The 25,470-nt window shown below is 36.8% G+C and overlaps 1 protein-coding gene across 1 annotated transcript; it reads left to right on the top strand.

Moving 5' to 3' along the window:
• Nucleotides 1-12,106: 12,106 nt before the first annotated feature.
• Nucleotides 12,107-17,166, top strand: LOC113338704 (phosphatidylinositol 4-phosphate 5-kinase 9-like). Its single transcript, XM_026584078.1, has 9 exons — nt 12,107-12,342; nt 13,093-14,497; nt 14,771-14,938; nt 15,064-15,229; nt 15,328-15,438; nt 15,567-15,754; nt 16,092-16,246; nt 16,390-16,555; nt 16,679-17,166. Exons 2-9 carry the CDS (start codon nt 13,230-13,232, stop codon nt 16,944-16,946), a joined length of 2,490 nt encoding a protein of 829 aa, XP_026439863.1. The 5' UTR covers nt 12,107-12,342; nt 13,093-13,229; the 3' UTR covers nt 16,947-17,166.
• The last annotated feature ends 8,304 nt before the right edge of the window (nt 17,167-25,470 follow it).

Below are 25,470 nucleotides of genomic sequence, written 5' to 3'. Positions count from 1 at the left end.
AAACTGTTGTCTCATACCGCCTTTTTTCAAACAAAATATATAAATAATGTATATCGTTATTGAGGGAGAGCCACATCGGAAATCTGTTTTGAGTTGTGTATATCCCACTTGAGATTGAGCTGAGGTTAGCACTTTTAAGAGATTAGTATTCATTTTGGCCTAGCTTTTCCCAGTTGAAAATTGTAACATACATCATCATAAGAAACTATGAGTAAGCATATTATGTTGGTATACACGCCATAGATTGTACCACGAATCGGCTTATGGAAATGGTAATATTAAAATCTCATTGGATTTGCCGACTAAACTCAATAAAAGAATATTGTTAGTACCTATTACTTTCAGGTAAAACAAATGCACCGCTGTGGTACTTTCTTTTAGGTTCGAAAATCAAAATCGAACACGACAAGATTAAACCACGATAGTAGTCGTTCGGTCCTATTTCGGTCACGATGGAGAGGAAGATGGGTTGATCTTAGGGGTGGAAAGCAGAAAAGTTTGATAAATTGACAATGGTATCGAATTGTGTGTGTGTTGGGTATTGAAAACTAAGAAGAATACATAGATTCTTGGGTATGAAAGCTTGTTTTGTTCTCTGAATAGGTTGAGCAACCTATTAACAGTGGTTTAGAATACACAATGCCAATTTCATAAGTTGTGACGGACCGGAAAATTATGCCTTTGGCGCGTTGCCCCGCAAGACGTAACTTCCCCAGTGCGCCATGATTAAGCTATGATCCGGGCCTTAAAGATAGGAAAATGCACGTTCACTTTCCATTGCAAGCATGCCCCGTGGAGCATGATGCATCTAACTTATCTTCCACACCATTCCAACTTACCCCTGTTCTGCAAAAGGGTATAAGGCCATAAGGCCAGAGCCAATGTATCTTGCATGCATCACTGGCTTTGCCTCAACTGAATTTTCTATCTAGCTGAGCAATCGTCACACTACCGAATCTTGTCCATGCATAAGGCATATGCCTTGGGCTTAAGCATAGGCTTCTCCAAGCCTTTTGCTAATTACCTACCTTACCTCGCTTACCAACTATAACTTGATAGGAAGTATGAGCATCCACTTGATGGCATGCAACTAAGCCTAATCAAGCTTGGCCGCAATCATCTCTTGCATCGAGCTACCGAGCTTAGATGATATGAGGGTCCAACGTGCTGGACTGGTAATGTTGCAACTCATTGCAGATGCCTATATACCCTTCCATACTCTAAAGGTATCAAGCACAGACCATAGTTCATCACGAAGGGACAAGCAACTTATTCCAACTCGTTTTGAAGACCGTGGCTAAGCAATAAAGGTAATGGCCTAGTCCGTATAGGCCGTTCCGTCAAAATGCATTCAAGTGATACATATTTGAAGTCCGCAGTATGGCATAGTGATGCTTCACATCATATGCCCCATTGGGAAGGCTACGGAGCTATAAATGAGACTTAGGCATCATTTATACCCTTTCGGCTAAGTTACGAAGCTTACTTGGTGCATGGTACGCATATGCACCTTCAACCAACTTACCCTCCATATATATGTTAACTTTACATTTTTACAACTTAGATTAGGGGAGCAAAAATCATTCATCAACTCCCCAGACCGTGATGGCTGCACCTCACCACCATGGCCAACAACGATATACGACCGTGATGGTTGTACATTCAATTATGGCTCACTGGTCAGTTCTAGTGTCCGGCCATGACAGCTGGACATTTCTTGAGCCAGGTCCCGTGATGGTTGTACTTCCATCTTTGGCCCATAGACTACTCCAGTGTCCAGTCGTAATGGCTGTACATCTCTAAAGCTATCTCACTTGGTGCATGGTCCGTTATATGCACCTTCAACCAAGTACGCCTCCATATATATGTTAACTTAAAATTTTTACAACTTTGATTAGGGGAGCCAAAATCATTCATCAACTCCCACTTTTACTATTCATGGCCGTTTCCATATACCCGGCCATGATGGCTGTTGGCTGTCCGCTGCCAACCCGATGTCCAGCCATGTTGGCTGAACATTGTCAACGCATTGGCCAAGGGCCAATGTTCCTTTTACTACGCAAAGGAAGCTTTGAATGAAGCTTAATCCCGTGCCATGGCTCATCTTTTAGCATGCGCAATGCTAAAAACACGGGGTGTTACAGAAGTCGTGGGTACAGAGAGATGGAGATGGTGGGATAGTGCGAGATAATTTGGGGAAGTTTCTGGAAATCCCTTTTATATTGCGCCTACTATCTCTTCTAACTGCCGTGACCGTGCCACTACTCTAACTTTTCACACGGGGTGTTGCCAAGCCGCATGTTGCCGTAGACCACCAGACTAATACCCCTTGAAGAATCCCCCATGTGACGTATTTTGATATTTCTCAGGTGTTTTTAATGAATCATAGATATCATCTTTATTAGGCTAGATCGTATTCGTTGATATGCAATATGAGCATGTTAGATCGAAGTTGTTGTGAAAACAACTTAGCCAGAGCCATCCATGGAATTAGGGCGTGTTCATGCCTTGTTGTGGCATACCGGAATAGCTTGGCGTGTTGGCGGATAATTAATGCGCTATAATTTAGCATGGTATGCTAGTGGCATAAAAGTGGCATGTTCCGCGCGTATTTTTATGCCACAACTAAAATTGAGAGAAATATTTCAGGCCATAATCTGTGCGCGAGATAGTGGAGTACTAAATTATCGCGTGTCCTTTGATTGATCTATTTTATGGAGATAAAATAGCAAATGGCGTAATGGTACATGAGTAGTGTGCATTAACGCCTCATCTAGTAAGTCGTGGTTTCAACGCGTGGGATTGTGCCATGGTCTTGGACAAAAGCTTCTATGACCGATAATGAGTCGCAGGACCTTACCATGGCCTTATCCAGAACTGCCAAACACGAGGAACTAGGATCTTGCCATGGCCTTGGACACATTTCCAAGGCCGATAATGGCACGCGTGACCATGTCTTGGCTTTGGACAAATATTCCAAGGCCGAGAATAAGGTACGAGACCTTGCCATAGCCTAGGCCACATTTCCAAGGCCGATAATGGCGCGCAGGACTACGCCGTGGCCTTGGCCAAAAGCTGCCTGAGAATGAGGCGCGGGACCATGCCATGGCCTTGGACACATTGCAAAGGTCGATAATGACGTGCGGGACCACGTCGTGGCCTTAGCCAAAGCTTCCAATGCCGAGAATGAGGCGAGAAACCTTGCCACCTTGGCCACATTGCCAAAGCTGATAATAGCGTGCGGCACCACGTCGTGGCCTTGGCCACAGCTGCCAAGGCCGAGAATGGGGCGCGAGACCATGCCATGGCCTTGGACACATTGCCAAAGGACGATAATGACGCGCGAGACCACGCCGTGGCCTTGGCCAAAGCTGCCAAGACCGAGAATGAGGAGCGGGACCATGTCATGGCCTTAGCAACATTGCCAAGGACGATAATGGCGTATGGGGACCACGCCGTGGCCTTGGCCAAAGCTGCCAAGGCCAAGAATGAGGAAAGTGTCCATGTCATGGCCTTGGCCACATTTCCAAGGAAGATAATGGCACGTAGGACCATGCCGTGGCCTTGGCCAAAGCTGCCAAGACTGGATAATGCGCGACTTACGCAGTGGCAGGCATGCCATAGGCCGTATTTTTTCAAATTGCATCATGTACTTAGACAATATGCCGCAATACTCACGATGTGATCATCATATAGCTATATCATTATGGTTTGAGCTTAGGGAAATAATGCCAAGCCTAGATTTTGAGGTGTAGTACTATTTTAGTATAGATTTCAAATACAATAATGTCTACAATATATTCAAGGAACTCGGCCGTGGGAGTTTGCGACTTGAAATTATACTGATATGACTATGTGCTAAATACTATTCCCTCGATAACATATTAATTCGAGAATGACGTTTAATCTCATTCTGATTGTGAATAATGCCATGTATATGGCATAAAAGGTATGTGTATTGGCGTACATAAAATAACGAGGTTTCTGCTGGGGAAAATCCCTGAAATTTGGCACGCATATACACTTTTAAAATATCTTTAGGACCACTGAGTCCGTTAATTGAATATGCTTTATTGATTCACTTTCGAAATACAAATTATATTGATACAGATTCAATAATCCTGATGTCGTGTCAGGTATTATTTTGTACAACAAGATCGAGGCTAATTTACTACAAATGTCCTTGTCAAAAACTCACCATCAACAAATATATATATATATATATATATATATATATGAAGAGGATAGGGGGACTGATTATGTCGCAAGGGAGGGCAAGCTAACTCAACCTTCCATGTCAGATTCTTCAATATTGCGCCATGAGGGACTCGAAGCTAACTCAACCTTCCATGTCAAATTCCGCAATATTGCACCATTGGGGACCCGAACCTGGGACCTCCTGGAGCACATCAAACCTTAGAGGAACATGGATGACCAGCTAAGCTAGCTACCCGTTATTAAATATTATATTTATATTATTATGTGTATAATATTTTTAGCAAATTACTTTTTACAATTTAAAATTTAAATATATAATATTTATGTAATTTTTTTGAATAAATAAATATTAAATATTAAAATAATGTCATTATCAATCTTATACATAATAATCATGCCAACACATCAATTTGGAAAGATGGATTTCATTTTCAAAGAATTCAAACTCCTTCCATGCCAAAGACAAACCTAAGTGCAATTCTTATGGCAATCAACAAACTTATTATTTTGTTGAGCCACGTGAATGAACAATCTGCATTTTTCACTATGGGAAACAAGGCAAAATGAACAAATCTGATATTTTAGGGACCCACTAGTGATTTTATTAATATAAACTAATAAGAGATAGGTCCCACTAATAATTTTATTTGTATAGACTAATAAGAATTTGGTCCCACAGATTATTTAACTAATAAAACAATTAATAAAAAATAAACCCTAAATATAATAACCGTGTTTGGGAGAGAGAAAAGCAAGGGTCGTTTTTCTTCAAACGTTGGAGTTTTTCCTTCCAACTCCAACATTCTTCCTTCCAACGCCAGCGATTGTGGCACGATCGCCCGGCCTTCCATCACGCCGGTTGGTTTGTACATCCATTTTACTAATAATAAAAATAAACCCTACATGTTCCATCTCACTTAACAAACCAACAAATTTATTGATTTGTACATCCGTTTTTCACGTTTGTTGAGTCCATAATGGGATTAAAATCAATAAACTTCAAGTTTGTTGAGTCCATATGAACTGCTCAAAAAAGAATAAAAGAGATTTAAAATTTTCTACAAAGTGGTGGTGGAGTAGCAATCTAATCAAATGGTGCACGGTCGACACTCCCAAAATAAGAATTAAAGGTCAAGCTAGTACCAAGTGATTCCATAGAGTCGCATACTTTTAAGGGTTCTTTCCCAAAGGGTCAGACAGCATCATACTACCTAAACTGTAGATCACTTTTATCATCAACAATAACAATAATGGGGTCATATCATGATTTCATCCCTACATGCTCACTGACTTCTGATCTTTATCATCAATATGTACGTTTAAAAGTTACAGCTGCTAAACTGTAGTGTAGAGCCTTCCACTATTTCGTTTGCGATAACAAAATGGTTTGTTGTAGAGATTTATCTGAAACAGTAAAAAGTCTGACAACCTTATTCAATATGTGACAGGAAGATGCAGCCAATGAGAGAAAAACTTGCAAGATGTACACAATGTAAACTCGAAAAGGATTGCATAATTGCATTAGTTTGACATCTTGAATTTTCTGATGGCACTATGTACGTATGTATACCTGCTGTCAATTCAGATCTTGCCGACCAGTTTTGTTTGTTTGGTATTAATTTTCTGAGGTTAAGGTTTTAATCATGAGGTTGGCAGACACCAACCTTAGAAAACACATGACGGGATGTAGTTATGTCCTTGTGATTGTTACAAATTACAATCAATAAATAAGTCCTTTCTATAAACAAACACGCATAAATGAGTGCGTATTGATGTGATACACTAACGTATTTAGTACATTATGTACATATACATGGTCAAATCCCCCCACTTTCTACGAAACACATTTGTCATGTGAAATTTTTATATCATGTGAAATTTATTCTAGTAGCCATAATCGTTTCCAATGTGAAGATTAAGGATCTTTTTTAGCTTTTGTTCCCCATAAATTCTTGCAAAGGGGAAAAAGAAAATCTAATTTAATAACAACAAGATTTCTTTTTTTCGAAGCATAATAAAGAATTCTTTTTTTTACCACATGAAATTAACAACACCATTAAAGTGTTAGATGCGGAAAAACTTTGAATGGGGACAAAAGGAAAACTTGTATTGTTCGAAACATGATAGGTTCTCGGTTTTCTTCTTTGTTATACATGTATAGGAAAATAAAGTAAAAAATATTTTTTTCTTTTTAAAAATTAGATTTCGTTAATTAAAACACCTAAAAGATTACGCAAGGCTTTCCACCTTGTTGGTTGCCGCTATTTCAATTAAGGAAATGGTATATGATCATCGCTAACAAGACTTGTACAGTAAAATTTTTCTAACTAAAGAAATAACGTAGGAAAAATAGTTTGGCATCACGATACATTGTTGTTTGAGAAAACCCTGTTCAGAAGTAACTTTGTTATGCAGAAAACTTCGTTAATTTATATGTCACTTTGTTTCCTTGACTGTGAGCGAAAAATAAACACATTTTTTTTGTTGCACAATTTAGGATCCTCAGGGCTTCAGATACGGTAGCTTAATTTCTTCATTGAACTGTATTTGATTTTTCTTTTTTGAAACTTAATGATCCTTCTACATTCTCCATAAACTCATGAAGCCTTAATTTCATGTCTTGCGGTCACTTTGCCGCTTTTTGCAGACTCATAGCTTCTGCTTCTTCAGGGGTGATTACAGAAAAGGTCCTAGATCTAGCTTGAAAAATTGTACCTATACATATCAGAACGAAGAATCAAACCATATCATGCACTTGCATTGGCATAATCTAAGAAGCATCAAAGTTTAATTTCAGCTGATTATGTGGTTGACATTTCTACTCTTTGTTTATATAAGTATCCGGAGCTATCATTTATTCTTTGACTAGAGTCATTTGAACCTTCCATAAGAGTGCATGTCTAGAAGTGAAGTTTTCTTTGGACTGCTAAAGCGACCTACAAATTAGAATTTGTCTTGTTCTAAAAAATTATCATACACGTTTCCTTCCAAATCATCCAACATTTACTAGCTACAATCTCAATTAAGTTCTTGTTGCTTGTTCCTATAATCAAATTGGAGTAAAACTCTAAAATAGGGGATTCTGAATCTAATTTTTGACTTGGACCAACCAGTGGATGCAACATCCATATTAATTTAGCAATTGAGCAGCCATAGAAAAGATGTTTATGTTTTTTTATCTATTTACCTAATTTTTTCCTAACCGTAAGTGCATTCTGATAAATTTCCATAAGAAAATTTTGATTCTCTGAGAGCAACCACAGTGGACGATCAAACCTACAACTATGGTCCAGAGACGAGACACAGCGTGACGGAGTAAAGACTAAAATCCGGACCAAGACCAAATTCCAGACTATATTTGGTCGGGGAGCAAGACCAAAACTATATATAGTCGAGCGGACGTATAATGTTCGTTTGTCACCGGGCGTGTATATAATGTGATCATGTTGATGGGGCGGGCATATAATGTAATCCTAGTGATGCGGCGGGCATATAATGTGATCCGGAGTGAGGCGTACATATAAAGTTCTCCTGATGGCTGATGGGGTGTGCATATAATGTGATCCTCTGATGGGGCGGGAATATAATGTGATCCTGGTGATGTGGCGGGCATATAATGTGATCCTGGTATATACTTTTTTCCAAGCGACCAAATTTACTCTTCCACCCTAGTGTAACACCACGGACTAAACTTAAATTTGGTCGTTTTTTTTGGTCTTTGGTCTATGGTTTTGATCGCACCATTGCAGTTGCGCTGAGATTCAGTTTCCAGAATGTCTTTCAAAAATGTGCAAGTTATATATGATGTACTAGCATTAGGATTGTGCATTTTTGTCATATAAAGATTTAACAATGAATTCTCCACTCAAGGTTAGTAACCATCTAATTTTTTTATTTTTTTTAACATGCCATCATTGTTCGTAAAAATTCTAATACCCACTATTATATCATCTATTTTAGTAGGAAAGTTATTTCTAACTTTTTAAAATTCCACTTCTTTATTTCTGAGTTTATAAGCTCCACCGCAAGTGTTAAAGAATTATGCTTTAAACCACAATAAGATATTAAACTACATTCAATACCTGGTATCCAATTATCATGCCATATATTAATTGGATTACCATCACCTAGCTCCCAGCAGTTATACTTACGGATGATTGAGACTCTCTGCAAAATACACTTCCATATCCATGATTCATTATAATATAAGCTTAGCTAACCCATAAGGAGCTTTATTAATGTCGTCAGTAAGTAACTCCTTGGCAAATACCTCAATGATATTTGGGCCTCTTTTCATAATTCTCTTCCAACTAGGAACATGTTAAGGCATAGAGGATTTGGAGATAGAAAGTGATTTGTGTGTTTTCTGTAATTCAGTAAGAGAAACAACGGGTCATATGTTCTTGCATTGTCCTTATTCGTTTGAGGTATGGAACTATTTCATTAAAGCTTCCCGGATTTTCTGGCCAATGCCGAGGTCTCTGTTTGATTTGTTTTAAGCTTGGACTACAAAAGTTTGACAGGTAGAGGTAAAGCAGTTTGGGGAATTATCCATTATGCAATTTGTTGGAGACTGTGGAAAGAAAGGAACGAGAGAGTTTTTGGAGCTAGAAAAAAGGAGGCGAATGATATTATTGATCTTATCAAACAACTTGTAGTTGTATGGTCTTGTGATTCCGATACATTTAAGTTTGTCTCTCCTAGTCTTATTTGGAGCAGTTGGGAGACTCTTATGATTGTATAACTCCCTTTGCTTTGTGTAAAGGTTTTTTTTCTTTTTAATATAACATTTTTCTTCGGAAAAAAGAAAAAACCTCAATGATAGCTGAGGGAGACTCTTCCATGCACCTTTTTTGGTCGCCTTGCTGCAATATGATTTTCTATAAAAACAATTGCACTTAGACTAACACTAAAATCAAAATTACCAGATTTCTGCAATTTCCTACTCACAATATCACTTTACTGCAGCGTTTACAGGACCACCTTAGTATTGTTTTTTCATGAACTATCCCACGAAAAATCATGCATTATTACTAGAATATAGAGGGCTACTCTAACATAATTAAAGTAAACATAAATCTTAATCAGAAGTCATTTTTCTTTGAACTCTCACACCTAATGCTGTCATTTTCTAATACGATTGAAAAAAACCGGAAACATAATCAAATTGGGCGGTTAATTATAAAGTTAATTATTAATCATACATGAAATGATAATCTAGTCACACTTTTCTAAATATACCCTTGCCTATGTTTTATAGAATTAGAGTATATTTAGTACTTGTTGTTGATAGGCTCCAAACATAAAAGCCTATGTTCTAATGCCACCCTTTACAAAGACATATAATAAATTTATAGATTTGGTTCGGTGCAACATTTTTGATTATCCAATCATGGTTGTAGATTGTAGAGGTGCTAATTGCACTACAAAACTTTACATAAAGAAGAAATATCTGCATGTCCATGTGTTGTTAATAGACCTAGACCATCAAAATCTAACGCATCCTTTCCTTATCACCACTTGATGGTGGCCATCTATGGTGATTGCCATTGTTCTTAATTAATTAAACCATATTAGTGGTGGTCTTATCCATCCTAATTAAGAATAAGTTAACCTAATTGCCTCAACTAAACACTGTTTATTGTTGTGTAATGGTCTCTGTAGCCACGCCTATTGGGGGCCAAAAATTACCGTCTATCTTTATTTTTACCTTTAATCTACGGAAAAATATTTACCGTCTACACAAGTCATCAATTGGCTGGCCAAACAAAGCAGGGCAGTGGGGTAGGAAAATTGATTTGTATGTGCCCCATTAACACGTTAGGAACATGAAACTTATGCTACTGCCAACGTATAAAGTTCTTCATTTTGTCGATCACAATTTGGCTAAATTTCATAAATTTTAAAATATAAAAACAGAGACCACGATACAACAGCAGATTTTAGTAACAAAAAAAGCACGATCAGAAATCTTTAACATATGTCAACTCCTGGTATTCACGCCAACCGGTCTGGTTTAGCTACCTACATAAAGTCTCTCTTCGTGGATTCACCATTTTTGTTCACCTAATAGCCAACTATGACATCCAACGACAAAAAATAGTTTCGACTCAACAACAACGAGAGTACACACCAAATAGACCACTACATAATATCTACTACATCCATGAAGATTTGATTCCATCAACCTTAACTTATACACACAAAGATAATCACAAATTAACTTATCTTGATTTATAGTATATTTTCTACAAATTTTCCACCATCAAAAGTCCAATTTAAATTACGGAAAATGGGTCATTTGTCCAAAAAAAACTTAAACATTGGTTCAAATGGACGAGTAAAAGTTAGTATGGGTGAAATGACCAATTTCTTTTTAGTAAGGATGAAACTGGATTCATCGCGGCTTAAACTTAAAAAATAGCAACGATGAAACTGGATGCATCCTGATATAAATTAAAAATAAGAAAAAGCATTTGAAAATTGGTAGGATGAAACTGGTTACATCCTGGTTATTTTTATATTTTTGTCCATTTGAACAGTATCCTTTTACTTTTTGGCCATTTAAACAGTATCAAAATGTACAAGTCTTTTTCACCCGGAAATTGTTAATTTTGGTCTTTTTAACCAATTTTGTGTTTAAATTAATTGATTTACTTATTTATATTTTTGTGTAAGCATCTTTGATTTATTTACAAATCTCAAATTACGTGTTTGATTCTCATTGCCGTTTTTTTGAATTCAACCTAAACTCCAAGGAAGAAAACATAATTAAACAAGAAAATCTCATTTTTCATGAACGATCACTTCTAGTTTCTGGCAGCTGTACATCAGTGGTTTCCATTTCATGATCGTGTCCTTAGTGTGGGCCCACTTGATCGTGCCGGGCCACAAGATAGTCCTTCCTCAACTGTTGACTACTACGTGGCTCGTACACGTATAATCAGACTTTGGGAAGGCGTAAACTTTATAAGTTCGAAGCTAAATTGATAATAATTGATTTAGAAGAAGCTTGGTAATCATAATTTTAATACATTTTCCAGAATTTTGTGTGTTCATAAACTTTTACATTTTCATCTCATAATAATTTGTCTGTAAACATGTTAATTAATTATAATTTTTTAACAACAATTCTTAAAAATATTTTAGAGTTCACTTTTTATGGTTAAGAGTTTATAATAATTTTTCTAGTGACTCAAACAGTATTACCGAAAAATACTACGTCGTTTGGAAATATATTAATTTCTCAACTTAATAAAAAAATAAAACTATAATTTTTTTTTTTACCAATCATATCTTTGTAATGATGAATTCTGACTAATTTTAAAAATTTGAACTCATACCGAGATATAAATAAACTTCAATTTTTTTGATATCAACATCGATCTAAACTTTTTTCCATATCAACAACGATTTAAATTTCTCTTTCAAAATTTTAATAAAGTTGACTTGTCAAACATTGGATTCATTTTACTTTTACAGTCCCCACCGGTATGTCACCGGTGACGGGCCGTGCCATCACACACAGTTGATTGATTTGCTTCAACTGTTGATTAACCAATCGCGCGTCACATGATTGACTGATTTTACATCTAGCGGGTCTAGCTTAAATAGGAAACTACTGTTGTATGCGATCAGACGTCCTTTTTCACAGTTAAAGAAACGGTATTTTTTCGATATCCGGAAAAACGTCTTATTCATCGAGAGAATAACACAGAGTCAAACAAACTCGCAGTTCCATAAAACGTCTTATCTTGTTAATTAATCAAGATTATGTCCATTAATATTAATCAACTTGATTAAAATATTAATTTTAACAAGAAGATGAAAATAAAATAAAATAAAAAAATAAAATAAAAGAATTTGTTTTGCTTTAAGAGTATAAATAATACTATTGCGTGTCTGGCTACGGAGGTAATCTTACTGTTGGATTCGATTTCACAAATTTTTCCCTTTTTTCTTGTTGAATCCCTTAACCACCACACTATATCATCACCATTAACCATTAATAACCTGCTGTAATTCCTCATAACTAAAACCCTAAGTTTGTTTCTTCTACTTCGTGTTCTTCATCTTATTTCTTTCTCAGTTTACTGAGATTGATAAGAACGAGGAGTCATCAAGGTAATTTCATCTTTCATTTTTTTTTTTTTTTTTTTTTTTTTTTTTTTTAATTTATTGTTTCCATTTCGATTTATCTGTTAGATTGTTATTTTAGATTACTCAAGTAGTAGTTGTTATTATTTTGAGTTTGTTTATGTGATTTGAGCAAAATGGAGGAATTCAAAATTGCTTATTGGGTTGAAAGTAGAAGAAGTTGTTGAGTAAAGAACTAAAGAACTCTGATTAGTTCTTATCTTTAGATGGAACGGAATAGTCTGAGGAGTATTTGGTAAACAAATGTGACTGTTTCAGAGGATTCTTGTTAAGACAGTGTGTTGAGGCTGATATTTTTGTTGGATTGTTTTTTATTTGCTTATGAGTGATTCTTGTTCACCATCATTTTGAGTTTGATTAAAAATTATGTGAGGTGAGGAAAATGGAGGAATCTGAGATTAATTATTTATTAGTTTGAAACTTGGAAATAGAATGAATTACTTGTTAGATTAGAGAGATGAATTTTCAACAATTCTAAATTACGGAAAGGGACCCTTAGGAAAATTCTGTCTACTGTGAGTTTCACACAGAAATGTGATTAATACCGTGAGAGTCTGAGTTTGATTATTTTGTCGAATTGTTTTGTTTTTGGTTATGAGCGATTCTTGTTCTCATGGAACTTTATCTTTGATTGTTGCATTTCATTTCCTAGATATTTCAGGTTGAAAAGCTTATTGTTGATTTTATTGTTCTGATTAGTTTTTTGTTTATTCACAGCCTGGGAATGTTTTGGAGTGAAAAGATGAGGTGTTAAACTCTGAAACAGGATTCCATCAAAACCTTTCCAAATTATCTTATGTGAAGTCTGGGGTTTATTATCCAATAAGGGTGTGTGATTCTTTACATCATTGTGCATGTCTGTCCCTGTGGCCCTTGGCGATAATGTGGAAGGACCTCCACTTTCTCATGTCGAAAGATCAAGGTCTCTTGATATTTTTTCCTTTCCTGGCCAAGAACAAGCTGCCGTGTTAGGTAATGGGCAAGCTGATCATCCATCTTCCGAAACCACTGCCTTTAGAGTTGGTGATGTTTTGCTTCCACATGGTGATTCCTTCTCAGGGTCGTTGTTGGGTAACAACCCTGAGGGTTCGGGAAAATATGTGTGGACAGACGGTTGTATTTATGACGGTGAGTGGAGAAGGGGAATGAGGCAGGGTGTTGGGAAGATTCAATGGCCTTCCGGTGCTGTTTATGAGGGTGAATTTTCAGGAGGTTATATGCATGGGGCAGGGACATATGTTTCGTCTGATAAAACTAACTACAAGGGACGTTGGCGATTGAATCTCAAACATGGGTTGGGATATCAAGTCTTTCCTAATGGAGATTCCTTTGAAGGGTCTTGGATACAGGGAACAATAGAAGGGTTCGGTAAGTACATCTGGGCTAATGGTAATGTTTATATGGGGAACATGAAAGGAGGTAAAATGTCTGGGAAAGGAACGCTTACTTGGACAAATGAGGATTCGTTTGAAGGAAGCTGGTTGGATGGCATGATGCATGGCTTTGGAGTGTATGTGTGGGGAGACGGTGGCTGTTATGTTGGGACTTGGACCAGAGGCTTGAAGGATGGAAAAGGAGCTCTCTATCCAAACGGAAGCAGGCTTCCGGCTGTACAAGAATATTATCTAAATGCTTTAAGAAAACGAGGGTTGTTGCCAGATATGAGAAAGCAGAATGGTGCTCTACGACAAGATGCCTTAGTGGATAGCAGGGATAAGGTTGGTGAGAACCGGGGATCATTTGGCGCTTCTTTTAAACTTCCCAAAAAGAACCTGCTAAACTTGGAGCATTCTCGGTCAAAAAATGTGTCACTGGAAAGGCGCTGGAGTCTTGAGGTAGCTATTGAAAAAGTACTTGGAAATGATCTATCATTGAATACAGCAGATTCTTTTAGGGAAGGTGGTGATGAAAGGGAGACTAATGCAACTGCTCCTATCCTGGAAAGGGAATACACACAGGGTGTTCTAATCAGCGAGGTTGTACTAAATAATAGCTTTGGATCCTCTAAAAGGGCCAAAAGACGACAGAAGAAACTTGCCAAGGATATTAAGAGGCCAGGTGAAGCAATCATTAAGGGCCACAGGAGTTATGACCTAATGCTAAGTTTGCAACTTGGAATAAGGTAATAAGTAATAACCCATTTTCAAACATTTTCCATTTGTTCATTGGAAGATTGACATTGCATTTTCAAACTGCCTTATGCTTCTTACTCCATCCACATATCCTCAACTTACAAGAAGTTATGTCATGATCTGGTTTCCTTCCTTGACTGATTGTGGTTCTTTTTTGCTTGGTTTCCAGATTTTTAGAGTCATTTATATGATACCTGTAGTTTATGGTATCATTGAACTTTTTATTTACCAAGTCGTTGAAAATTGTGCAAGTGTATGATCAGGTACACTGTGGGGAAAATTACTCCAATACAGAGGCGTGATGTTAGAGGATCAGATTTTGGTCCCCGTGCAAGCTTTTGGATGAGCTTCCCAAAAGGAGGATCTCAATTGACACCTCCACACTACACAGAGGATTTTAAATGGAAAGATTACTGCCCGATGGTTTTCAGGTTGGTTATCTCTCTCAATTCTTGGCTGTTGCTCATGTGACGTAATTCTCCAATATCAATCATGTAGACTTGAATGTTGAACTTGCGATACATATCACTCAGAAGGTTCATTGCACTCATAGCAGAAATTTGAGGGATTTGTTCAAGATCGATGCTGCAGATTACATGATATCCATTTGTGGAAATGACGCTCTTAGGGAGCTTTCTTCTCCTGGGAAGAGTGGTAGTGTTTTTTTCCTGTCTCAAGATGATAGGTTCATGATTAAGACACTCCGGAAAACTGAAGTGAAGGTAATATCACCATATCAGATTCTACTTGTTTGTCTTGCTCTTTGCCCATTAGCATTATAAAGTTTTTGTTACTAAACTAAACGTTTATGTTACTGCAGGTGCTTTTGCGGATGCTTCCGAAATATCACCATCATGTCCGTACATACGAGAACACTCTTGTAACTAAGTTTTTTGGTCTTCACAGGATTAAACCTTCAAGTGGACAAAAGGTATACAATGAATTACAATAACTGAACATTGTATGATTTTCTTTGTGCTGCAGATACTAGTGTTATGATTTTTCATGAGTTCCTTGTACCAAAGAAACTAATGTTTGTATCTAATTCCCATTTTGCAGTTCCGTTTTGTAGTAATGGGGAACATGTTCTGCACAGAGTTAAGGATCCATCGAAGGTTTGATTTAAAAGGTTCATCCTTAGGCCGTTCGACGGACAAGGTTGAAATTGATGCGAATACGACACTTAAGGATTTGGACCTGAACTACTGCTTTTATCTAGAACCTTCTTGGCGAGAGGCTCTATTACAGTAAGGATGCATTAATCTTTGTGTGTGCAACTAGTTACGTATCAAAACAGTAACTAACATATATTTTCAGTGTTAATAAGCTTTAAGTTGCTGCTCAATTATATTTTTTCGCAAGTATTGGCTTATGTTGATAGCAAATTGGCCTATGTTCCTCGAAAGTATCTTTCGCTTCTGTTTGCCTCGCCTTGGTTTATCGGATGATATTGCAAGTCACTGTAGTGGATATTAGTTTCCCCTTCATATGAATTAGCTCATGTCTCATATATTATATATAAGCAGTATGCAATATCCCGTGGAAGTCGAAATTATGTTGTAATTCGTCCGTCCATGTTTGCAGGCAGATTGAGATTGATAGTAGGTTTCTGGAATCAGAGCGCATAATGGATTACAGCCTCCTATTAGGTGTTCACTATCGAGCCCCGCGACATTTGCAGTCCCTCCTATCTTTCCAGAGTGGAACAATGGATGGGTTAGGGGTTGTTGTTGAAGAAGGTGAGCTTCCACGTTGGACTTTTAGCATCCACATAACAATTTCCTTGGATGTCACTTTCCCCTTATTCTAGTTGTTTCAAAGAATAGCATTTCACGAGTTGTCTGATATTTTTGTTGTTTCATATTGAATATGATCCAATCAGATTCTCAAGAGGATGAACTTTCCAGATACCCGGAGGGACTTGTTTTGGTGCCACGTGGACATGAAGATACTAGTCCTGTTGTGGGCCCTCACATAAGAGGTAGCCGCTTACGAGCATCAGCAGTCGGTGACAAAGAAGTAGATCTCTTACTACCTGGTACAGCGAGGTAAGCTCAAAACTATATATTATTTTACAGCGAGTCTGTTAGTAACCAATACATGTTGGTGTGATCTGATAATTTCTTTCATTTAAAATGCGGTCTCGTTTGTGTATGTTTGTCTTTGAGCAGACTCCAAATCCAGCTTGGAGTGAATATGCCTGCGAGAGCGGAGCTTCTTCCAGGACAGGAGAAAGCACAGTTTTTACACGTGGTAAATGATGTTGTTCTGTACCTTGGTATCATTGATATATTACAAGACTACAACGTGAGTAAAAAAATTGAACATGCTTACAAGTCTTTTCAGTTCGATTCAACATCCATCTCAGCTGTTGATCCCATGTTTTACTCACAGCGATTCTTGGAATTCATCCAAAAGGTTTTCCCTCAAAATTCTTAGCACAGAGAATAAGACCAATAATTATTTTTCCACTTCCTTTTCTTGTTTTCTTTATGTATCTATCATAGAAGCTTATGGTAATCTCCCGGAACATGTAAAAAGATCATACGAGATAGACTATATGTTGTTGTATCATCAAGTACAGGGATAAACCTAGGAATGTTGAGTTGTATTCACCCACCAAATGCAAATCTTTCAATAAAAAGTTTATTTTTCTTTAGCTATTAGTTATTTAAGTTTGCTGCAATTTTGGTATGGCCATTGTTATTAGCTCTGTTTGGTATCAAATAACAGTTCCTATGATGCAAAGTTGGGAAAAGCCATAAAGTTTGCAGAAGGTTGTACTATGTGTACAGTTCATGGTTTGCCTTTAGGACACCAAGGAAAACCGGGCAGGATGGTGAATTTCTGCATTTCTGGAAGCTCTGTAATTTGGCATCTATTTTGCCCTGTTATCCAAAATTCAAGGACTTTACCCTTACTATATTTCTCCGAATTCGTATCACCTAGCATCTTTTGAGCTTTTTTTTTTTGAATTCCCAAGCTTGGCTTCAACGTCTCTTTATTTAATATCTCTTTTTAGACGTGTGCAAGAATTAAGGACCCACTATCCAGTGCAACTGCCACATTTCCTTTTTTAAATACCAAGCTTCACAGAATGCATCCAACAACTTTAAACACAGCTTTAGAATAGTATCAATGGCAGTCTCACTCAAGCCTAGTTGCTAATAACTTGAATTTTTTTCCTAACAACTACTTTGGCAGAGATTGGGTGTCGGTGAGGGTAAAGAGCAAGCTGCACGTGGGTTAGTATTAGTCCAGGGTTGCATCTGTGAACGACTAGCTTCCAAACTCTTCAAGATTCAGCATCATCAAGCTGCTATTATGTATACACAACAATAGGATAATAACAAAATTTTTGATAGCTAGTATCGTCTAAAGAACATTTTTGGATTAATATTCAGTAGCTAAGGCTTGTTAATTTTGCAAGCCTGATCAACAAATTCAGTAGCTAAGGCTTGTTAGTATTTCCTCCGTTTATGGAAAAATGTTATTTTCATTTTTTTTCAATTTAACTTATTTTTAGGTTAAAATAAAAAAAATAAAAATAACTCCCTTCCAGAAACAGAGGTAATATATGTTTACGTGAAATCGGTAACAAGAGAAAGAGCCAACATTTTTGCATTTACGCTTTGTCCCCAAGAAAGCTTTTCTTTTTCTTACGTAAGCAATCATCTGTCTCTTCTGTCGCACTTGCGCAGCCCCGACAAATTGACAGCATTAAAGATCTCTAATTAATGGTAAAGTTGCAAATCTAACGCGTTATTAAGTAAACATTTTCCCAAGACCCAAGTACTTTTTCGCGGGGAGACCGGGGGATGGATTGGAAGAACCAGGTGCACGTGGGTTTACCAGTGGTTGAAGCCTATGTAGCTGCGCTGAGTGTGAATCTCCGAGGTCCATTTTCTAGTGTTTAAGATACCAAATTATATGACGACACCATGAGCAATATTATCCAGCAAATGTGCACATCTCTTCATTTCATGACACAAGTTAATCGTGTTGCACTTAACTTATCCCCCAAATAGTTAAGTAGACTCAAGTCTCGTTTAATCTTTTAGAGAAGAGCGCAGTAGGTGTGGTAGTCAGTGAGGGAAGGAGAAGACGCGTCTACTGGATCCCACTTTGCAAAGTGGCAAGGTCAACCCTTAACGGCTTAACCCATTTAATAATAATACAGTCAAGAGGGAGTAGTTGCCCACTTTTATCATCACTAATTGCGAATTCCTGACGTCGGTTCGCGATTTACAGCAAGGTTTGCAGCCCCATCGGCCATCATTCAATCCGTTGTGCACTTATTTGGAGACCCCTCCAAAAAAGTCGAGATATAAAGTATTATTGATATTTTGCAAGTTAACTGAGCAAGAACCGGGGACCTAGTTCTAGATAAGATCTATTAGCGTAACCAGACATGGTGTCGGCATTAAACTTTCAGTTTCGCACAGATTAGGTAGGACATGGTAAGTTGCACATTGGTTTAGTAGTGGTCGAATCCTGCAAGTGCTGGGTACGACTCTAAAGTGTGAACTCCAAGTTTGAAGGTTATAGTCGTTTAAACACAAAATCGCATGGCCCTGATAGGCACCTTCGAGTGTTATTTCACATTCATGACAATCTGCTGTTCTTTTGAATCTTCCTAGATTAAAAGAAAATTCTAGAGACTAAATCTGTTACCCGAAAGTTAATCATTGTGATTAATTTTGCATAATGATCTAAACCCTACCTCGTGATGCAAATTTGCTCTATGATCGGAAATCAACCCCATGATCCAAATTATATATTGCAATTAAAAGTTGTCATTATAATGTAGATATTCAATCCTTTCATTACTTCAAAAATTTGCAGCACATGTAAGTTCTCAGCCTCTTCCTCTCCTGCATCTAGGAATACCAATGTATCATCCGCATATTGTAAATGTGATATTCCTGTAATATTGTTTATGGAGAATTATGTGATCATATTGAATTAAACTGTCTTGTTTATTAGTTTTGTAAAAATTTCAGAAATCAAAATGAAAAGGAAAAGTGAAAGAGAGTCTCCTTGTCTCAACCCATTTTGTGGTTTAAGTTTTTCTTTGGAAGAGCCATTTAGGAGTACTGAATGTTGAACTGAGTTTACACACCATGAATCCATGACATCCAGTTGATCCATTTTTCTCCAAAACCAGAAGACTTCAAAACATGAATAATTGTGTGCCAGCTGACATTATAAAATGCTTTTTGTATGTCAAGCTTGCACATTATGCCTGGTATACCACTTTTGAGTTTTGCATCTATGAGTTCACCCGCCACCAATATTCCATCCAGTATTTGTTTGTCTCTTATAAAAGGCCCCTGGTTTTATGATATCAATTTTGGTACCACCTTCTTCATTCTTCGTGTCAACACCTTAGAAATTATTTTGTATACACTGCTTACAAGACTTGTTGGCCTGAAATCTTGAGGACCTCCCACCTGCTCTTTCTTTGGTATTAAACTAATAAAAGAATAATTTGTTCTCCAGTAAAGTTTCTCTTTTGTGTAAAATTCCTTCACAGCTGCCATGAAATCAGTCTTGATGATCTCCCAAGCTAACTTATAAAATTCTATGTATACCCCAAGCAAATTGGTACCCTATTAACATCCTAAGTGAATCTCGTTCCAAAAATTTCTCAATGCTGAAGGTCCTAAAGCCTGTCTCATAAGTCGTAGCCAACATCCACCTCATATTGTTTAAATTTGTTATTGTAATGACAAATTTACTTGTTAATCCAAATTCTATATCATAACTGTCCGATACAAATTGCTCTATTGAAAGGGAGAAAGAAGATGCAATTAAACATATCTACACCATCGGGTAGAAAACAAGACAAAGAAACGAATGAACTTACCTAATTCCCAACTGTGGCCGAGAGTAAAATAGACTTGAGTCTAAATTTTCTTACTTTTAGATTTGTGTAGAGTTGGTGGTAGTTGTTGAGGGAATACGCGTAGTAGACTCCACTTGTAAAGTTGCAAGGTCAACCTTGAACTCAGGATATAATCTAATAACATCATAATATCCTGCTAACACCTCACTTACACTCTTTGTCTGTTACAGACAATTATTGTCCTTTACAGGCTGTACCAGCTGTCTTCTCACAGGTGCACATTCTCTATTGGTTACCTAACTGTGTCTCCTGTATAAATTGCCAATGTGTCTCTTTCTTTGGTTGTGTTGTTCTTCTTTAATCTTTGTAACAAAGTTCATCTTTGATTTTTAATACTGAATAACATTTATGCATTTTTGATTCAACATTTTGATTTGTTCAATATATTATGGTATCAATCACGTAAGTACGATCCTTCCTTCCGCTGCTCATTTGTTCTCTTATTTTCTTCTTTGTACTGCTTTCTCATGATGTTAAATCACTATGAATCTAAGATTTCTACTGTTCCTCTTAATCAAATTTCAAACATTATCAATTTTAAATTGAAAGAGATAATTTCTTGACATGGAAAAATGTTTTGATTTCATTATTCAAGAAATATGATGTTATTAGTCTTCTTGATGGTTCTACCCCTTGTCCTCTACAATTCACTCAAGAAATCATCGATGGAGTTCAAAGAGATGTTCTTAATCCTTCTTACAAGGCTTGGAATGATGATGATAATACCTTAGTTCTTTGGATTCAATTAATAATTTCCGATTCTGTCATTTCCTATGTTGTTGGTGCTGAATCTGCAAGAGATCTTTGGAATAAAAATGAATTTAGATTTTCAAGAAATTCTACATCTCACTCAATTCAACTTCGAACAAAACTTCAATCAATGAAGCTTGGTTCTGGATCTTTGGCTACCTACTTAGGAGAAGTAAAACGTATCTCCGATCAACTTTCTGCTTCTGGTTCACCAATATCTGATGATGAACTTGTTGTTACGGTATATGTCAAGTTTATCAAGCTTTTAGCACTTCAATTCGAGCTCGAAATCCACCAGTCAATTCTAGAGAGCTACATAATCTTCTTCTTAATGAAGACATCGTTGTTGGTGATCGATCCACTTCCTTTCTTTATGAAGCTAATAGTAAGGCTTTTGCTACTTTCCAAACTCATCTTAGTCAACAACAACATCATGCTTCTAGCTCTCGCGGTCGTGGTAAAGGTAATTTTCAATCTCAGTTTAGGAGTAATTTTCAATCTCAGTTTAGGAGTAATTTTCAATTTCATCCTAGGGAACCTTCTCCTAGATATTTCAAACACCACCTCAACATTCTTCACATCCTTCTACTTCTACTTCCATAACTGAAGAGCCAATACCTTGTCAAATTTGTAAGAAAATTGGACATTCAGCTTTATCCTGTCGAAATAGATTGAATTTTTCTATCAAAATGTCAACGTTCCACATTAGTTCAGTACAATGCTAGCCACTGCAAACATACTAGAGGAGAATCCATGGTATGCTGACACGGGTGCCAACAATCATGTTACTACTGATAAATCTGAACTGCAAGTTTCATATCCTTATTCTGGTGCTGAGAAGATTCAAACTGCTAATGGTGAATGTATGCAAATACCCAATGTTGGATCCACTATAGATACACACCTAATCATTTGTTCTCTTTGAACAATGTACTTCATGTGCCTAAGTCTTTTGCTAACTTGTTATGTGTTCACAAGTTTACATCAGACAATAAGTGTTCTATCACATTTGATGCTGTTGGTTTTACTGTGAAAGATCTCTTATCCGGGAAAATAACTTTACAAGGCCCTCATAGTAATGGTCTATATACTTTGCAATTCATGTTCAATACATCTTCAACTACTTCCAGAAATCATGCTTACTCAAGTGTTACTTCAACAAAACATGTTTACTCCAGTACTACTACTACTACTACAACAAATGCAGCTGTCTGGCACAAAAGACTTGGCCATCCTTCATTTCAAACAATGCAACATATCTACAGGGTGCTCTCCCTATCTGGTGTAATAAAAACACATATCTTTTGTCCTGAATATCAGTTAAAAAGAAGTCACAGACTACCCTTTTCATATTTATCTCATATTAGTACTAGTCCTTTGCAGTTACTTCACTTAGATCTCTGGGGTCCTAGTCCTGTAACTTCAAATACTGGATTTAGATACTATGTCAACATCATTGATGACTTTTCCAAATATTGTTGGATTTTTCCTTTATATGATAAATCTGATTTCAAGACAACCTTTTTTCAATTTAATTCTCAAGTTGAAAATCAATTCAATCAACATATTCTTGTCATTAGAATTGATGGAGGTGGCGAATTTCTTCATAATTAGTTGACATATTTTCTATCTGTGTGTGGAATTGTGCATGAATTCTCATGCCCACACGCTCCTCAACAAAATAGTGTGTCTGAAGGTAAATATAAGCACATTGTTGAAGTAGGAAGAACATATCCAATACAATGTGGTCTTTCAAACTCCTATTGGGTAGATGCATTTCAGACTGCAAATTACACAATTAACAGGTTACCAACTAGATCAATAGGTAGTAAATCTTCTTATGAAGTTCTGTTCAACAAGTTGCCATATTATCACTTTCTCAGGTCTTTTGGGTGTTTGTGTCATCCTTGGCCAAGGCCTTACACTAGCAACAAGCTTCAACCTAGAAGTTTACAATGTATCTTTATAGGTTACATCTCTCAGCACAAAGGTTATATATGCTTATATCCTGCAACCGGTAGAGTTTATATTTCCAGAAGTGTAGTATTTGATGAATCTTCTTATCCTCTAAGATTAGCAACATTATGCTACCAGTCCTATCCTGCATCTACTTCTATCACTGCTTCCACTACTATTCTTGCTCCTGCTTCATTGATTCAAGATTTTCCAACCACCTCAGAAGCACATGTATATGCTGTACTACCACTTGTTGACTCCCTTATAGTTTGTGATATCTCAGTTTTATCATCACCTGTTATTACTTCCAGTTCCACACCTGCTTCAGCAGATGCTTCAACAGTTGATTCTTGCTCCGCTGCAGCGAATCCTGTTATCACCATGAATCAACACAATATGGTAACCAGGTGTAAAATGGGAATAAAAAATCCAAAAGCATATTGTACTAAATATCCTCTTTCAGCCGCTATTACTTCAAAGACTCATTCTCCATTGCCAACTTGCATCTCTCAAGCCAATAAATGTTCCAAGTGGAATGTTGATTTGGTCACTGAGCACAGTTCCCTCAAAAATGCAGGGACATGGTCTCTTGTTGATCCAGATCCTTCTCAAAACTTGGTAGGCTGCAAATGGTTTTTTAGAATTAAAGAAAATCCTGATGGAACTATTGATAAATATAAAGCTAGACTAGTAGCTAAGGGTTTTCATCAGCAAGCTGGTATTGACTATGATGAGACATTTAGTCCAGTTGCTAAACCTACTACAATCAGGTTAAGTTTATCCTTAGCAGTTTATTTTGATTGGAAACAGTTCATTTTTTTAGTAATGCATTTCTTCATGGTGACTTTCAAGAGGAGGTCTTTATGACTCAACCACCTGGCTTTATTGATCCTGATCATCCTCACAAGGTATGCAAACTAAACAAATCTTTATATGGGATTAAACAAGCTCCAAGTGATTGGTATGAAAAGTTGCAGGATGTTCTCATGTCTTATCAATTCAAACCCTCATTAGAATACTCTTCCATGTTTGTACAAAGACTTGGCTCCAGAGTTACTATCATATTAGTTTATGTAGATGACATTCTTATAACAGGCTCTTCATCAACTTACTGCAATGAAGTTATCACTCTCTTGCAGTCACATTTTCCTGTTACAAATATGGGTGATTTATATTATTTCTTGGGTCTTGAAGTTAAGAGAAATGTTGATACTATTTTTCTCTCACAAACTAAGTATGCTCTAGATTTATTAAATAAGTATGATATGTTATGGGTCAAGCCATGTTCATCTCCTGTTGTTGTTGGAACAAAATTATGTGCTTCGTATGCAGAATTACTTACTGACCCAACATCATATAGGTATCTTGTTAGTGCTCTTCAATATCTCACATGGAAAAGACCTGAGATTGGTTATGCTGTGAACCAAGTTTGTCAGCTCATGCAATGTCCAACATTCTCTCACATGATTGCATCTAAGAGGATTTTAAGATACATTAAATCTACTATTGATTATGGAATTTTATTGAGCAAAGGATTATTGTTTATTCATGGATTCAGTACATATCCACTCTGACACAATTTGCATATGTCTGCACTAAAGGCTTAGCTAGTCCAAGGTTTCAGTTTCTCAGAGATAAGTTGAAAGGTCTTTCTTCAAGTCACTTCAACTTGCGGGAGGGAAATAACAACCTAATATCCTACTAACACCTAAACTTACACTTTCCGTCTGTTACAGACAGTTATTGTCCTTTACAGGATGTACCAGCTGTCTCCTCACACGTGCATATTCTCTATTGGTTAACTAACTGTGTCTCTCGTATAAATTGTATGCGTGTCTCTTTCTTTGGTTGTGTCTTTCTTTTTTAATCTTCGTAACAAAGTATATCTCTGATTTTAAATACCAAATAACATTTCTGTATTCTTGATTCAATATTTTGATTTGTTCAATCTATTACAATCTAGTAGGTGTCAGAAAGCAACCATGAGACATTTTATCTCACATTGATAATATTGATTATTTTTTACTATATTAAGGTAACACGCTATATTTCATCGACTCATTTTTACTTGGGATAAAAGTGTGACAAGTCATTACAAGTTATAAAAAGGAGTAAATGATGAAAAATCCGCTCATGTTCAACAATTTTATCTAATATTATTACCACTTTACATCACGTTTCCGGCCGTTGTATCTTCGGTGATTTGGAGAGAAATAATTACTCATTTCTAAGCACCCCTTTAAAAAGAATTTGGAGGTACTCATGTTCAACAATTTTATCTACTATTATTGCCAATTTACATCACGTTTGCGGCCGTTGTATCTTTGATGATTTGGAGAGAAATAATTA

Source organism: Papaver somniferum, unplaced genomic scaffold (assembly GCF_003573695.1).
Source record: "Papaver somniferum cultivar HN1 unplaced genomic scaffold, ASM357369v1 unplaced-scaffold_19, whole genome shotgun sequence".
Lineage (NCBI taxonomy): Eukaryota > Viridiplantae > Streptophyta > Magnoliopsida > Ranunculales > Papaveraceae > Papaver > Papaver somniferum.
The sequence above is the reverse complement of the archived record's forward strand: the minus strand, read 5'-3'. Positions and strand labels throughout refer to the sequence as shown.

Bases quoted from the DNA above. Each gene is read 5' to 3' on its own strand.
- LOC113338704 (XM_026584078.1), top strand. From the start codon at position 13,230: ATGTCTGTCCCTGTGGCCCTTGGCGATAATGTGGAAGGACCTCCACTT. The intron at 15,230-15,327 runs GTAATATCACCA...ATGTTACTGCAG, and splicing joins TCCGGAAAACTGAAGTGAAG to GTGCTTTTGCGGATGCTTCC. The intron at 15,755-16,091 runs GTAAGGATGCAT...CCATGTTTGCAG, and splicing joins TGGCGAGAGGCTCTATTACA to GCAGATTGAGATTGATAGTA.